This window comes from Anomalospiza imberbis, chromosome 15 (genome assembly GCF_031753505.1).
Source record: "Anomalospiza imberbis isolate Cuckoo-Finch-1a 21T00152 chromosome 15, ASM3175350v1, whole genome shotgun sequence".
Classification (NCBI taxonomy): domain Eukaryota; kingdom Metazoa; phylum Chordata; class Aves; order Passeriformes; family Viduidae; genus Anomalospiza; species Anomalospiza imberbis.
Window position 1 is genome coordinate 8,663,686 of NC_089695.1, and position 13,777 is coordinate 8,677,462.

The following is a 13,777-nucleotide window of genomic DNA, read 5'->3' on the forward strand; positions in this document are numbered from 1 at the left end:
TAGATAATACATTACTATTATTAACAGTTAAAATAAATACCAGGATTTTAGATCTTCAACTGAAAATTTATACACTGTGCCTGGTTTATTCCAAGCTCATCCTCTGAAATTGTGTCTGTATTTGAATTAGAAGCAAAAAGCTTTTATCAAAAAAGAGCCTTTGCAATTTTTTACCTTGCTTCAGAAAAAAAATCCCTTCCTAGTCTGTCAGATTAGGAAACATGACTTTTCTGGGGGAAGGAGCCCAAAATCATCCCTATAAATCCCTTGCTGCCCAGAATTACCTACTGTCATCTTCAGATGCAGCAGTAGGGGATGCAACATTTAAGAATCTGAATATAATTAGAAATATCAGCAATAATTGATACTCTTAGACAAGCACAATTGAGGCTTGTGAGTGGACTCCAGAGAAAGGCTTTATTCTGGGCATGAGGGCACTGAAGGGCTGGTCTGATCCACCTGTTTGCTGTACATTTATACTTGGAGATTTTGAGCAGTTCAGGTGTCCACAGAATCACAGAATGGTTTGAATTCAAAGGGACCTTAAAGACCATTCAATTCCAACCCCCTGCCAGGGGCAGGAACATCTTCCACTAGACCAGGTTGCACAGAGCCCCATCCAACCTGGCCTTGAACACTTCCAGGGATAGGACTCTATGATCTCCTTCAAGTAATAATTAATGAACAAAAACAATGGATAGCCAACAGAGCCAATACCTGCCAAATGCCAGCAAGAAGAAAGTTATGGTGCCTTGAAAAATGAGCACATGAAGCATCACCTGTGAGCTCTGTGCAGGGCAGCTTCCCCAGGGACACAGCTCTTCTCCCCACAGGAGCGTGGGGGGCTGTGCATGGGTTCCTGAGACTTCTTAAGTAGGTGGATGGGTGGCAAAAATAGCATGGCATGAAAGGCAAATTAAAGCAATTAAATATTTCTAGAAACCACAGAGCAGTTATGGTTCTGTAGCCCTAAACAGAACACAGAATGTCTGCCAGCTTTCACTGTCACTGCTCAGGAGCTTGGTGACATCCAAATACTTAAAACTGCAGCACAAAACAACTCTTCCATGTACCACAACACAGGATTATTCTCCACTTTCCCATTATCAAGCTAGGACAATATTATTCAAGCTACCCACCAGCAGTGCCCCAGAAAACATAACAGAATTTAAATTTCCAAAATGCAGCTCTGTGCTAACTTGTGTTAGAGAAGCTCTGCTCCTGGAAGGGCTGATGAAGACCTGCAGCACTGCTCTGCTCATTTTAGGTTCACAAACGGAGATGCAAGGTCTGCCCCAAGAACCATGGCAAAACCAGCATGGCTTCAGCATGCACAGGAAACCAGCCTCTCACAGAGAAAGCAGGGAGTGGGAGAAGCTGGCTGTCAAATTTCAGTATTTAATAAGATGCTTTGCAAAATACCCCAGGAAGCAGAAAAAAATCAGCCTGAGCTACTAGTGTGGATTACCTAATAGAAACTGAGCAGAATAGCATTGCTGGCTTTCCATCAGAACCTCCTGGCCAAGTTCTCATCCAAACCCAAACTCCAGGGTTATTTCAGATCCAGATTGTTTGCCTCTTTTCTGCTCCTACTGGAAACTCTCTTCACCACCACCGGCAATGACTCAGAAAGCTACATTTTTGAGAATTCCTTTCTAGAAGGAAGAGGTGACCCCAGATCACATCACCTGGTGTATCACGGACCACCCAAAGCCCTTCTGAGCCAGCACAGAGCTGCCCATGAACTGTAGTCACCTCTAGAACATCCAACTTGAACATGCAATCAGACTTGTTGAAGGCAGAGGCAAAAACTTGTCCAAAAGCAACACCCCAGAGCGGTGAGTGCTATATACCTGATATTTTGGCATATATTCCACTCAAAAGGATTTAGTCTCATCATAGTTCAACCCTGAGAAGCTTCACCCAAGTCCATATGTAATGCCCAGAAGCTTCAAGAACTTTCCAGCAACCCCTGGAACCAACCTATGAGACATTTCACACAACACAGCAGTAGTCTCCAAAATTAATACAAACCAGGAATGTTGCAGCTTTCCAGTGAAACACTAATGTTGTCCTTTTTTTAATTAGGTTTTCTATTTTAGCTCTTTCAGTGAAACTGGAATTTCATACTACATATACATATTTATTAACTATTCTAATCAGGACTAAAAATATTCCAGTAAAAGAAACCTCTTCCCAGGAACACCCCATAAACTTGAGGGGTGAAAGGCTGCGCATCAAGAAAAACACAAACCGTTGTTATATTAGAGGGTTGGTTTCTGATCAGAAAGCCTTGTAGTCTTATTTTCTTTAATAAATTCAAAGCACAGCTGCAATAATTCTACCACATACCATGAAGAAATTGATTTAGCAATCTGAAAATAAATTAGGCAAAGTTTTTGATTCAGTAAACTTGTTCCTATGTAGATCAGAACAAGTATTAGTGAAGGTCATTGACCCATACCCACATATTTGCTTTGATGAGGTTCACAGGAATTTTCCATCAAAGCAGACTTCAAAATTATTTGACCTGTAAATTAACATTTTACTCATTTTTAAAGCAGTTTTAGTGGCGTGCTAGGAGCATGTCTAGTTGTGATTCAATATTTTTTAAATGCATGTTAATGGATCTATGTATTAATCAAACCTCAAAATTTGGAACCTAACAAACTTCTCATGGATAAGGAGCTCAAAATTGAACAAAGCCCTGTAATGCTAGAAAAGGATTTCAGGTGACTTATTATTAGAAAGGTATTATGGATAAACTATTTTCTGCAAGAGAAAGTAACTGCTGTTTATCTCAAAAGGTGATTATCTCAGTTTCACTGACCTACCTGAAAGCTATGCTCAGAGTTTTCAGATTAATTTTGGTGTTTGGTGCCACACTGTATAAACACTATTTCTTGTGGAAAAAAAGTTTTCTGAACAGATACTTTTTTCAAAAATCTGATTTATAACTTACATTTCTTGAATCTATTTTAACTGCATTCTTCGTACATTCATAATTTTAATATTCACACTTGTTAAATTCCATGCAAACCTGAGCAAATACAATTTTAGCTGAGATCCTTCCACCTCAAGCAAGATCAAGTAATTGGTACAATAACATTATGGTCTTTAGAGAAAGATCAAATGAATTAGTGTCTTTCAAGTAATATAATAATTCTATGATTTATGTTAAAGTACATTGAGTAATGAATTTAATTCCTCTGAGCAACTTTCTTAAAAAAATCAAAACTAATGTGAATTAGTAAAGAATGAGACTTTATTTAATTGCACAAGCATGCAAAATATTTAATAATTTTTAATAAAAAAGCAAAATTGATCAGAGATTCTGTAAGAACAGGTTTAACAAAGTGCCAGGGTACTACCTGAGCCTACACAGCAGCAAAATAACAGTGGAGGTGTGGAAGGGAGCTGCTGTTCTTCACTTTTACAGAACAGAGGTTGGATACCTCAAGGACAAAATACACCTGAAACACACCTCACAGCTGTAGAGCATCCAACACCACTGAAATTACTTTTGAGCCCTGCTAAGCAGCACTTTTTTTAATTGGCTTAAACTATAATGCAGATAACTGGGTATTTGTAGAGAGAATGTGACTGGGAGAAATGGGATCCTCCAGCTACAACCAAATCCTGAGGCTTAAACAGATCCAATTGCAACATGAATCCATCAAGGGCTTATCATTAGCCTGGCATTGACTGATGTGTCTGCCAGCACATAAGTGTTCAAGGCAATGGCAGCTAAAAAATAGCCAAGTGTCCTTCTTCCTGTCCTTCTGCACCATCTCCCACTTTCAGACATTTGAGCAACCATTTAGGGAACATACAGGAACTAATTAAATAGCTAAAATTGTTCCAGTATTCATTCATCATGTACAGCTCAACAAAGTCACAGTGCTAGATTTTTGTGGCTTTATTTACAAGTCTCAGTCTCAGACTTGTGAAAATCTGAGTGTACATCTGTGCCACAAGCAATGCTGAGTTCTGGCTCAGAAATCCAGCGTCCCGCTGGGACAGCTGCTCCAACACTGCTGGGACAGGGACTGCTCCATCCACACCCCTGTGACAGCAGCCAGCACTGTCACCTTCAGCACTGGAAACAGGCTCAGCTGCTTCTGCACTCCCTGAGCCCAGGACTGAGCACTGAGGAGGCAGTGCTGCCCTGCCTCAGTCCCAGTGGCACAGCAAGATGGGTACTGGGGTGGAAGGAGATCACTGCTCACTACAGGCACTGTTCCCTGCTCCCTTTTCTATTCCTCTGTGCTTCAGAAAGGTGTCACGTCAGTAAGTCTGGAGGAAAACACTTTGGCAGTAATTTTGCTGATTCTCTCAGAGCCACCTATGGCTCAGTTTTCCTTCAAAAGAGCTTTTATTAGGTTTCACCTAAATGTCCACTGACCCAAGTGAAGAGCCAGGATGGTTTGCTTGTTAAATTTAGCTTCACTGTTGTCAGCAGCCCCAGGACACAACACATTGTAAAGTCTTCGGGGCAAAGACAGCATCTCCACAACAGCCAGATGCATAATTTCACTTCCAGATGATGTCAATATACCCAATAAGGGTAAGAGTTTCTGTTTCACTGCTTTTCACTGACCTCCTTGGGAGGTGTTTAATACAAATATACACAGATAAGCCCACACTTGTTCTCTGTTTGCAATATGGAGAGCCTGACCACAGCCCCAGAACAGAAACCCAAGAGCTGTGGCTGCAGCAGCAGCAGGTGTACAGTACCTCTTGATGCAACCTCCCCGCATCCGAATGCAGGCTTCTGCTCTGGTCCACATCCATCCATCCCCTTGTGACCAGTGGGAAAACCCCCAGCAGTACAAGAGAGCACCAAAAGCTCCTTGATGTCATCATTTCAAGTCTGTTAAAAAAAAAAAAAAAAAGAGAGAGAGAGAACAGTTATAGCACATTTATCTTACAACAAAGCCCAGCTCAGGTTTGGTAACACAGAGGCTTCAGCTGACAGTGGCTGTCCACACTCAGTGCCTACAGAGCTCTACAGTCTCCAGTGTTTTGGCAATGAATTCCCATATTGCAGTAGTTTTACCCCAAAACTATCTTCCCTGGGACATGCTGTTCCCAGCCTGCTGCCACACCGCACCTGCAGAACCAGAGTCCTGTGATTTCTGTAACTACTGTGGCCAGAAGCAAACCACATCTAAACCTGGTCTTGTGGTACTGCAGAATCCAAAGGGTGAATTTTATCCCTTCTCCAGCAGCACAGGGTCACTCACAGTCAGGGACTCACACCCGCACCCTCAGCAGATTTTCAGGAAAATGCCAGACACACACCTTTGCTTCTCTGACCGCTGGAGGCTCCCAGCAGTGTGACAGAAAATAATATCATTATTCCCCTCTGACTTAGAGGGGGACATTGCCTTGAGCAGATACAGCCACTGGCAAGCCCCTTGGCTATCATCAGGTGTGTAGGGTGAGCCAGGGCTGACAGCTGACACCAGCACACAGGGACTGTCATTTATCCTCCCGATGAGGATACCTGCCCAGATGGTCACCAAACACACCTAAACTTGAAAGACACAAAACAAATCCCATGCTGAAGAGGGCTGATGTGCTTCTCCAGCCATGACAGAGGTGAGTTCCACCTGGGTCTGATTTCTGCACTCATATTCCTCTGTCCCAAGCAGAGACATTTCCAGTCCCTCCCACACTCACTCCACTCAAGAGCAGCACCATTTCCCTGGCAAAAGCCTACCACAGCCCCACATCATCTGTGAGGAACTGGAGGAATTCCCACTAAATCTGCATGCACTTTGAGAGGTTGTTCTTGTCTTGTGTAGTTTTTTAATGAATTTGGAAAGAACACCAGTGCAGTTACTCTAAGTGGTGTCAAAGCTCATCCAAGAGCTGTGCTTCCTCTACAACAATAACACAACACAAGATTGTGTCATTACTTTCTACAATTAAAATACCAAAGGAATATTCAGGCCTGGAGCCATTTCTGAGATGGCTGAGGAAGGCTAAAATGGACCCATTAATGAAGCATAAGGACCCTTAATGAAGTGATGGCATTTCTACAGGATGAGGGACAGGCTGTTGCCTGGCTTGCGCCATACACATCAGCAAGGAGGGTTACCTGCTAATGGCAAAATTCAGCCAAGCTGAATTAACTCACCATGACATACCTTGTCTTGACAAGACTCATTTTACAGTGTTTTCATTCCACGTATTTGCCATAGGGTATATCCAAGCCTTGGTACATCACTCCTAATTTCGGAGCCGTGACCATTTACACCAGCAATGACAGTCTCAGGTATTTTGTTTGCTCAAAGATACCCCATCACTAGATTAAGCACAACGTACAGCACCCACAGAGCTCAGGCAATGCCTTTTCTTGGCACTAATGTAAACACACTGAATGGAGAGCATTCAGGATGAAATCAAAATTTATTAGTCTTTCTATATTCCAATTATGAACCTCAGATGTAATGTTACTGAGGCTACAAATAAATATTTAATAAGCCAAAGTCACTACATCAATAACAGACAAGTACATTGTTACTTTATGAATTGCTCTTGCACAGCAACATTGCTTCTCACAGGGGTTTGGGGTTTTTTTTCCTACAATAGAAGCATTTTGTGTGCTCAGTTGATGCCATCACAACAAATACATAGCAGTTCTACAGACCTCTGAATCATATCCTCCTTGAAATTACAATCCTAGAGCAAAACAGGGAAATCACTAGTTTAATGTATATTTAGTAAACAACCGACAGAAAGCATGAAGGATCTGTAACACCGATGAAACTGAAAGGGCAAACTCTACCTAAAAGAAAATCCAGTTGCTTTATAAATAGAATTTCTAGAACATCTTTAGTCAGTTTAGAAATTGCTTATTTTTACTGCATGCTGACAGCACACTAATTGCTCTCAGTCACAGTAAGAGGAGGACGCATTAATACACATTATATATCTTAATAGCCTCAATCAAGCAACAAATATGTACCATAAATATCAACCAAGAGCTTACTCTGGAGTCACACAGCATTTTCATGTCACTTGGCATCCTAAACCAGAGCTCAGCACTGCCTTACCCTGAGCTAAAGGGAAGGCTCCTTGCAGAACTCGGTCTGCAGCTACACCATACAATACAGCTCTCAGATTGCAGGTTCAAAGTTCCGTGAAGTCAACAGAAAAACTCAAATTGATTGAATAGATCCAGATCACCACTGTAAGCTCAGGCAAGTTTTATTATCCATTTCCTATCCTTGCTCGAGGGAGGGACAGATTTGCTGGATTTGAGCTTGTATGGAGATCACTATCCGGAGAAATCAAAGCTTGCCTATGGAAACGTCTGCATAAAACAAGCAATTGTACTCAAATAATAAATATTGGCCCTTGTGATAAAGAATATACTATGCAAAGCCAGAAAGTTTACCTGAAGGTTGTGGTTTCCTCCTCTGAGCTAGAGCACCCTTCCAGCTTTCCTTGCAGCTGGCACTGCTCTAGCAAGAATCACGCCACAAGTACAGCAGCACCAGGCTATGCACTGTCATCTGAAGCAGCTCAAACACGACAGCAACAGCAAAACACCCAGCCCAAGGCCAGATGGGTCTGGGCAGGCACCAAAACACAGGGAGAGCCTCGAATTTAAAGCAAATGGCTGCAATGTCTCCAGTGGAAGAACAGCAAGCAGATGCCAGCCAAAGACAAGTACAGGTCTTCAGGTACTGGCTTGGGAGCTACTCAAGCAAAAAGGGTCACCTTGAAAACCAACAGGGACCAAGCATCTCGGCCTTTTGAGTGGAGAACAGCACAAACTGTTTAAAGCATTTCTGTGACGTACAACAAGGAGATCCTGCAGTGATCCCACAACTTTTTCCTCCACCACACAAAAGTGTTACAAATTCAATTACTGTGGCCACAATGAGATTAAAAAATTTGCCTAAAGCAGTTATTGGTTTTGTTTCAGGGCTACTTAAATTGCAGCTTATTTGAGAAATTACTGGTTTGCAATAGCTTTCAATAATTTTCAATAAGCTTCACATCAGAAAGAGGCTGAACTTAATTACCTGAAGTTCTGACTGTTGCTATAGCAAAAAGAAAGCATTTGGACATAACTATTACCTCTATTCAAACCGACGCTATTAAAACAAGATAAGAATCTGGTCCTTAGTTCCTGCCATCAACCTTTCCAATTGCTCCAGCCTTATCTAAACAGCGTTTCCATTGCTGGCAAAATAATTTCGACATCCATAATTTCTTGTTAAGTGCTACAGTATTAAGCTACAAAATTAAGTAGAAAAGCTAATAGTAGTGGCAAGACATAATGAAACCGAATAATTATTCGGTCAGCTGTCCGCAGTTAAATACTTAAAGTTTGGGTACATTAAGAACTCATTGGAATCAGCTGTGATGTTTAAGTACAAACCGGACTTTTCATGTGAGCAAAAGCTACTTAGAAATATTTCATTTGATTTAATTTCATTTACTAAATTTGATTAGATTTCATTTCATTTAAATTCTCCAAGACACTTCAATTCTCCAGAATAAATCTGGGGAGCATCAATCCAACAAGGACGCAAGATTACCAAGAAACTCCTGACTCTCGCAAAGATTTCGCCTCAGTTTTCAAAGCTGCCCCCACGAAACGTTTCAAAACAGCTTTGCTCGGAGGTGCCGGACGGAGGAGTCCCGCGGCATCGTTCCGTGGCGCTGCGCTGGGCAGCGCGGCCAGCCCGGCCGGGCAGCCGGTCCCGCTCCCCGGAGCATCCCGCGCGGCCGCCGCCGGCCCCCGGCGCCACCCAGCGGCCAAGCCGGCGACCGCCCGCCCCACGCGCGACCGCGCCGGGACCCGCAGCGGCACCCGCAGCGGGACCCGCGGCCGCCGACGGCGGCCCCGCCGGGCGAGCACTGCGGCACCGCGGCCCAGGGGCGGCAGCCGCGTCCGCCCCATCCCACCCCACGGGCGGCACGTCCACGGTGCGAGACGCGAGGTACGGGGGAGGAGGTCCCCGCTCGCAGCCCGTCCCGCCCCGCCCCGCCCCGCCGCGGGCACACACCTGTTACCTCGCCCGGCCCCGGGCGCGGAGCGAGCGCTCGGCGGGGCGCGGCGGCACCGAGAGACCGCCCGGCGCGCCCGCGGAGCGGACAGCGCAGGGGAGCGGCGATGGGGACGGGGCAGCGCGGGGCGCAGCGGAACGCCGCGGGGCGCTCACCTGGGGAGGAGCCGGGGCCGCTCGGGGCGGGGCGGGGCGCGGCGGGGCCGGTGCGGGCAGTGCGCGGCGCGGCCCGGGCCGGCCCTATTTCTGCTCTCCGGGCCGGAGCCGCCTGACGTCAGCGCCGCATTTGCATATTCCGCCCAATCCCGGCACCTGTGCGGGCGGCGGGCCCGCCCCGGGGCGGCGGGCAGCGGGCAGCGGGGCCGCCCCCCGGGCGCTGCGGGGCGGGGAGCCGCCACCGGGGCCAGGAGCGCCGGGGGATGCTCGTGGGGCCGGCGGTACCTCGAGGTGCGGCTGCTGAGCCGCCCCTCGTTCCGACCGTCCCCGGCAGCTCCGTGCTCGGGAGAGCTGCTGCGGGGCGATGACTTCTCGGGCTGCCCGGAGCTGGCGGGACCGCTGGCCCATCGCCATGTGGCCGTCAAACGGGGGAGACGTGGTGGGACACCGGATTGTCTGCGGTGGGACGCCGTGACTTGCCACAGCGGGCACTGCACGGCATTGGGCTGTTCTGGAGGTGTGCCTTCTATTCCCACATAACCATGTTTATAAAGAGAGGCAAACATTAAAATTCATTCCCTCTCCTCTTCTTCCTCTCGTTTCCAAAAAAAAAAAAAAAAATCAATATCATAATTTCTTATCTAGTTTTTAACAAGGATGTTTTCACGAGCAGGAGGCATGGCAGGACCACAGAACCAGAATATATGGGGTATTTGTACCAAAGGCTGTGAGGAGGTCTAGGCAAAGGTGATGGAGCACTCAGAATTAGCAACAGGAGAGAAGCAGTCTAAAAGACCTGATAAAACATGCCAAATTTTGTGTTTGTTCCTGTAAAGAATCTTACAGCCTGCAGAATTAGTTTAGATTTGCTATTGGCTTCAGCATGAAAAGGACAGGACCCCCGATGGCTAAAGAGACATGGGCTACTCTGGAAACTGTGTCTAAGTCCAGGAGTAAATGTGCTTAGCAAAAAAAATCATTCCACAAAATTCAACACGAAGTTGCAGAAGTGGCTCTTTCATGACTAAATTTAGGGGATTTTATTTTTTATTTTCTGTTTTCTCTGCAGGAAATAAGTGATCAGACTGGTTGGTTTTCCAGAACCTTTGTTTCTGGCCTGTTAAATCCAATACCACTAAAATATTTTCAGTGTTTGCAAATAAATGGAGCTTTTTCTCCCAAACCACGCACAAAGGCTCATAGGGATTTGTTATTTTGTGGTTTCCTTCTTTAGGACGATACGAAATTGCAGATTTAAGGTTTGGATTTTAAAAAGAAATCACAAATGCAATTTTAAAAATGGAGTATCCACTGTGAATTGTGCACAGGCAACATAAGAGAAGTCTTTGCAGAGTGTCCTGGAAGAAATGAGTATGTATTTCATAGGTGCCCTATGGGTTTAAGAGACCTGCGGTTTTAAAAAAATAACACTGAAATCTAATCAGCAACAAATATGATATCTCCAGTGAGATCTTTTTTTCTTTCCTGAGAGAAAAAAAATTGAAATAATATAAGTGGAGACAATTCTTCCCCATTTCCTGAAGGGAAGGAAGAAAAGTCTCTCCACTTACCAGCATCATTTATTCTATGAAAATATGTCTGTGCTGTCAATTTGAAGTATTTACTAATCTCTCTGTATCTCTTCAAGTTGGACATAAATACAAGATGCATTAGTAGACATCTGAAGTATCTGCACAGCCCGTGTTTATTTATATCCACACATGCTGGAGGATACATAGTTCCTTCCCTACCAACAGCTTGCCTGGGTGATATTTGCCACCTCACTTTTGTAGCAGGAGGAACATTTTGCTCATTTTACATCATCTAATGCAGTCTTCAATGCACAGGCTGGGGCTGCTGTGTTTCAAGAGGCTGGCAGCCAAGGCAGGTGGGAGAGTGTGGTGTGGGCAGTGCCACGAGCCTGCCAGGACCTCCCTGTGCCATCAGCTCTGTACCCAGTGAGGGGCTGTAGGGGCCCTCCCTGGAGCTCTTGGGGCTCACCCACCTCCTGCACCAGCAGTGCTGGTCCTGCTTTCCCACTTGGTTGTGAACCTCTAAATAAGCACCCTGAGCATCTCGACAGCTAAGTAAGGAATAAATTTGCCCTGCACAGTGTGTTGGACAACTTGGCCCAACAAAGTAAAATCTGATCTTCCATCAGCTCTCAGGTGCTGAGCGTGTCCATGTTTCCAAGCCAGAGGTCCCTTTCCCACCACTGACAGAAGCAGGTACCTACAAGCATTTTTAGTGCCTTCTCTCACACATTTGGGTCCTGTGCATTTCTCCAGTATTCTGGTTCAAAATCTTTTGATGTTTCCAACTTTTTGCAAGTCTTGTTTATAAAAAGCAGATGGAAGCACCCCTCATCACACCCCCAACTCTAGCTCCATACCCCACTTCTGCAAACACTTTCAGTCTTGAGACCTTTAAAAGCCCTGTGGAAGTGTGTCTGCATCCCAAGAGGTGTTTTTGAACAGATGCTTTTCAGGGAGGGAGTCAGCCATCTCCCCACTCTGGTTCACCCACCTTTGTGAAGCTGAGCAAAGCAAAAAACTTTCTTAGAGAACTGGAGAAATAAACTGAGCAGGCTGGCAATGAAAAGGTGATAAATTCCTCATCTTCAGGGCTGGAAGAGTTTGAAGCAAAATAATTGTTGCTTTCTTTTGAACTGGGAATTGAAGAGACCCAAAAAACAATGACTGTAGAAAAGAAGAAGAGAAAAATGAATGGCTTTAAAGACAGACTTGAGCACCTAAAAGTTCTTAGGCAGGGAAAGGGGAGAAATAAGCTTTTTTTTTTCATTGAAACACAGGATAGCCTGTTCACTGTAATGAGATTTAAAGCATCATCCCATTCCTTCTGTTTAAAAAAACAGATATAAGAACTAGAAAACACTGAAAGTTTAGAGGAATTGAAGCTCCAAGAGACAATAGTTTAATATGATGTGGGCAAATTTGAGGACTGTGAAGGAGGAGGGACTTATGCCAGTCCCAGCCTTGTATACTTCAGGGAGAGGAGCTGGAATTGTGCAACCTCTTGTTAGCTTTGCCTGATGGGACTTCAGGGATTCGATGAGAAATTTTAAACAGATTAGCGAGGCACAGCTCTGTGTCACAAAAGGTATGATCCCATTTCAGGGTGACCATGACAGTTGGTTTAAGGAAAATAGTTTTAAAGAACAGATGATCATCTCTTACACAGCTTTTCTTTCCTGATTTACAAAAAACCAGCACAACAGAGCAATGCAAATAGCCAAGACTCCCTGAGCTCTACCAGCAAAGGAATTAACTGGTAACCATGTCAGCCATTTGAAGTACTTCCAAAATCTAGCAAGTGATGTTCAGAAGAAGAGAAGAAGGCTTGCTCTTTGAAAATTCAAACCTTTAACATCAGCATGTCACCCACCTACCTCACTTGTCCAGCCTTGCTAGCTAGATGCAGCAACTAATAAAGAGATTTCCAAAGAACATTGTATTCACTGGGAGCAAGAAGCTGAGGAGGTAATAGAACAGCAAAATTCATGCTCATCACTTTGAGTTATTTGAACCAAGAGCCTATATCAGACCTGATTAAGATCGGAACTCAAAACAAGATTCAATCAAAACTAGAGATATTAAACAAATACAAATGTGACAAGAGTCATGATTCAATTATTAGAAGTCCATCTTTTAATTACTCATTAAGATGACAGTGTGTATCTTTGCCTATGTACATTTAGCAAAGCCTTTTCACTTTGACAGTGCATAAAATTATCTCTGCCAACTGTATTTCTCTTATTTTTATGTCAACTTTAGAGATACCAGTTTTTCATTATCCTCTTCCTCACAAATTAACAGGGAGAACAAATTTAATAGCAGCCTCAAACCTTTAGAGATTATGTCAGCCTTGTGTATCTGTGCCAGTGAAATCACCATTTATTTCTGCTTAAATTTAATGTGGTCATCTTCATACAAACACACACATATTCAGAGCCTGCTCTCGGGATACAGCAAGCACACAACGAGGGGCTGCTCTGAAAAGCTGACATGGAGCTTGGACTTGAACTTTTCTAATCACATCACCCTGTTTAAAATGCAGCAAATGGAGAGGACCAGGGTCAAGAGCTTCAAGCACGCAAGAGGATTCTCTAGGTGCTGCTCTCCCACATCATTACAAGCTGGAATACCTATGGACGAATGTCTGCAGCAGTGGAATGTTCTTTGGGTAGTCAAAATGGGTTGAGGCACAAATCTAGGCAAGGTGCTGGCTTTGGTGACCCATCCTCTGTTTTGTCGTGTTTTAGTAAATGATTCTCTCTTTGGTGGGTGCTGAGTTGCAGTGCTTCATCCCCGCCTTCATAGCTGCAAGTCCAAAATACAAAAAAATTTATTTTTTGGTTGTAAAAGAAGTTTTATACTGAAGGAAATACGAAGGGTAGAAACAGTGGTTTTATTCATTTCACAGCTGTAGTATTTTTTGATTTGTTTGTAATTTTCTACGCTATTGTTTCCAATTTGATAGTGCCTGGGCATCGGATGACAGTGGGAATGGGATAACAGATGATGAGCTCAAAATACTGAACACTAGCACACTTACCCTTACGTGTAGAC

General features: G+C 44.3%; 1 protein-coding gene across 3 annotated transcripts in view; it reads right to left on the minus strand.

Moving 5' to 3' along the window:
- FSTL4 (follistatin like 4) overlaps positions 1 to 9,284 on the minus strand; it is a 213,532-nt gene extending 204,248 nt beyond the window's left edge. For 2 of the 3 annotated variants that reach the window (XM_068205733.1, XM_068205731.1), the window contains exons 1-2: positions 9,189 to 9,284; positions 4,738 to 4,873 (exon numbers count right to left, since the gene is read on the minus strand). In XM_068205733.1, coding sequence (XP_068061834.1) covers positions 4,738 to 4,866 — 129 coding nt within the window. In that variant the 5' untranslated portion in view covers positions 4,867 to 4,873; positions 9,189 to 9,284. Of the gene's footprint in view, positions 1 to 4,737; positions 4,874 to 7,408; positions 8,476 to 9,188 lie in introns of those variants that run through there. The other variant, XM_068205732.1, reaches the window with a different exon arrangement.
- Positions 9,285 to 13,777: the final 4,493 nt, after the last annotated feature.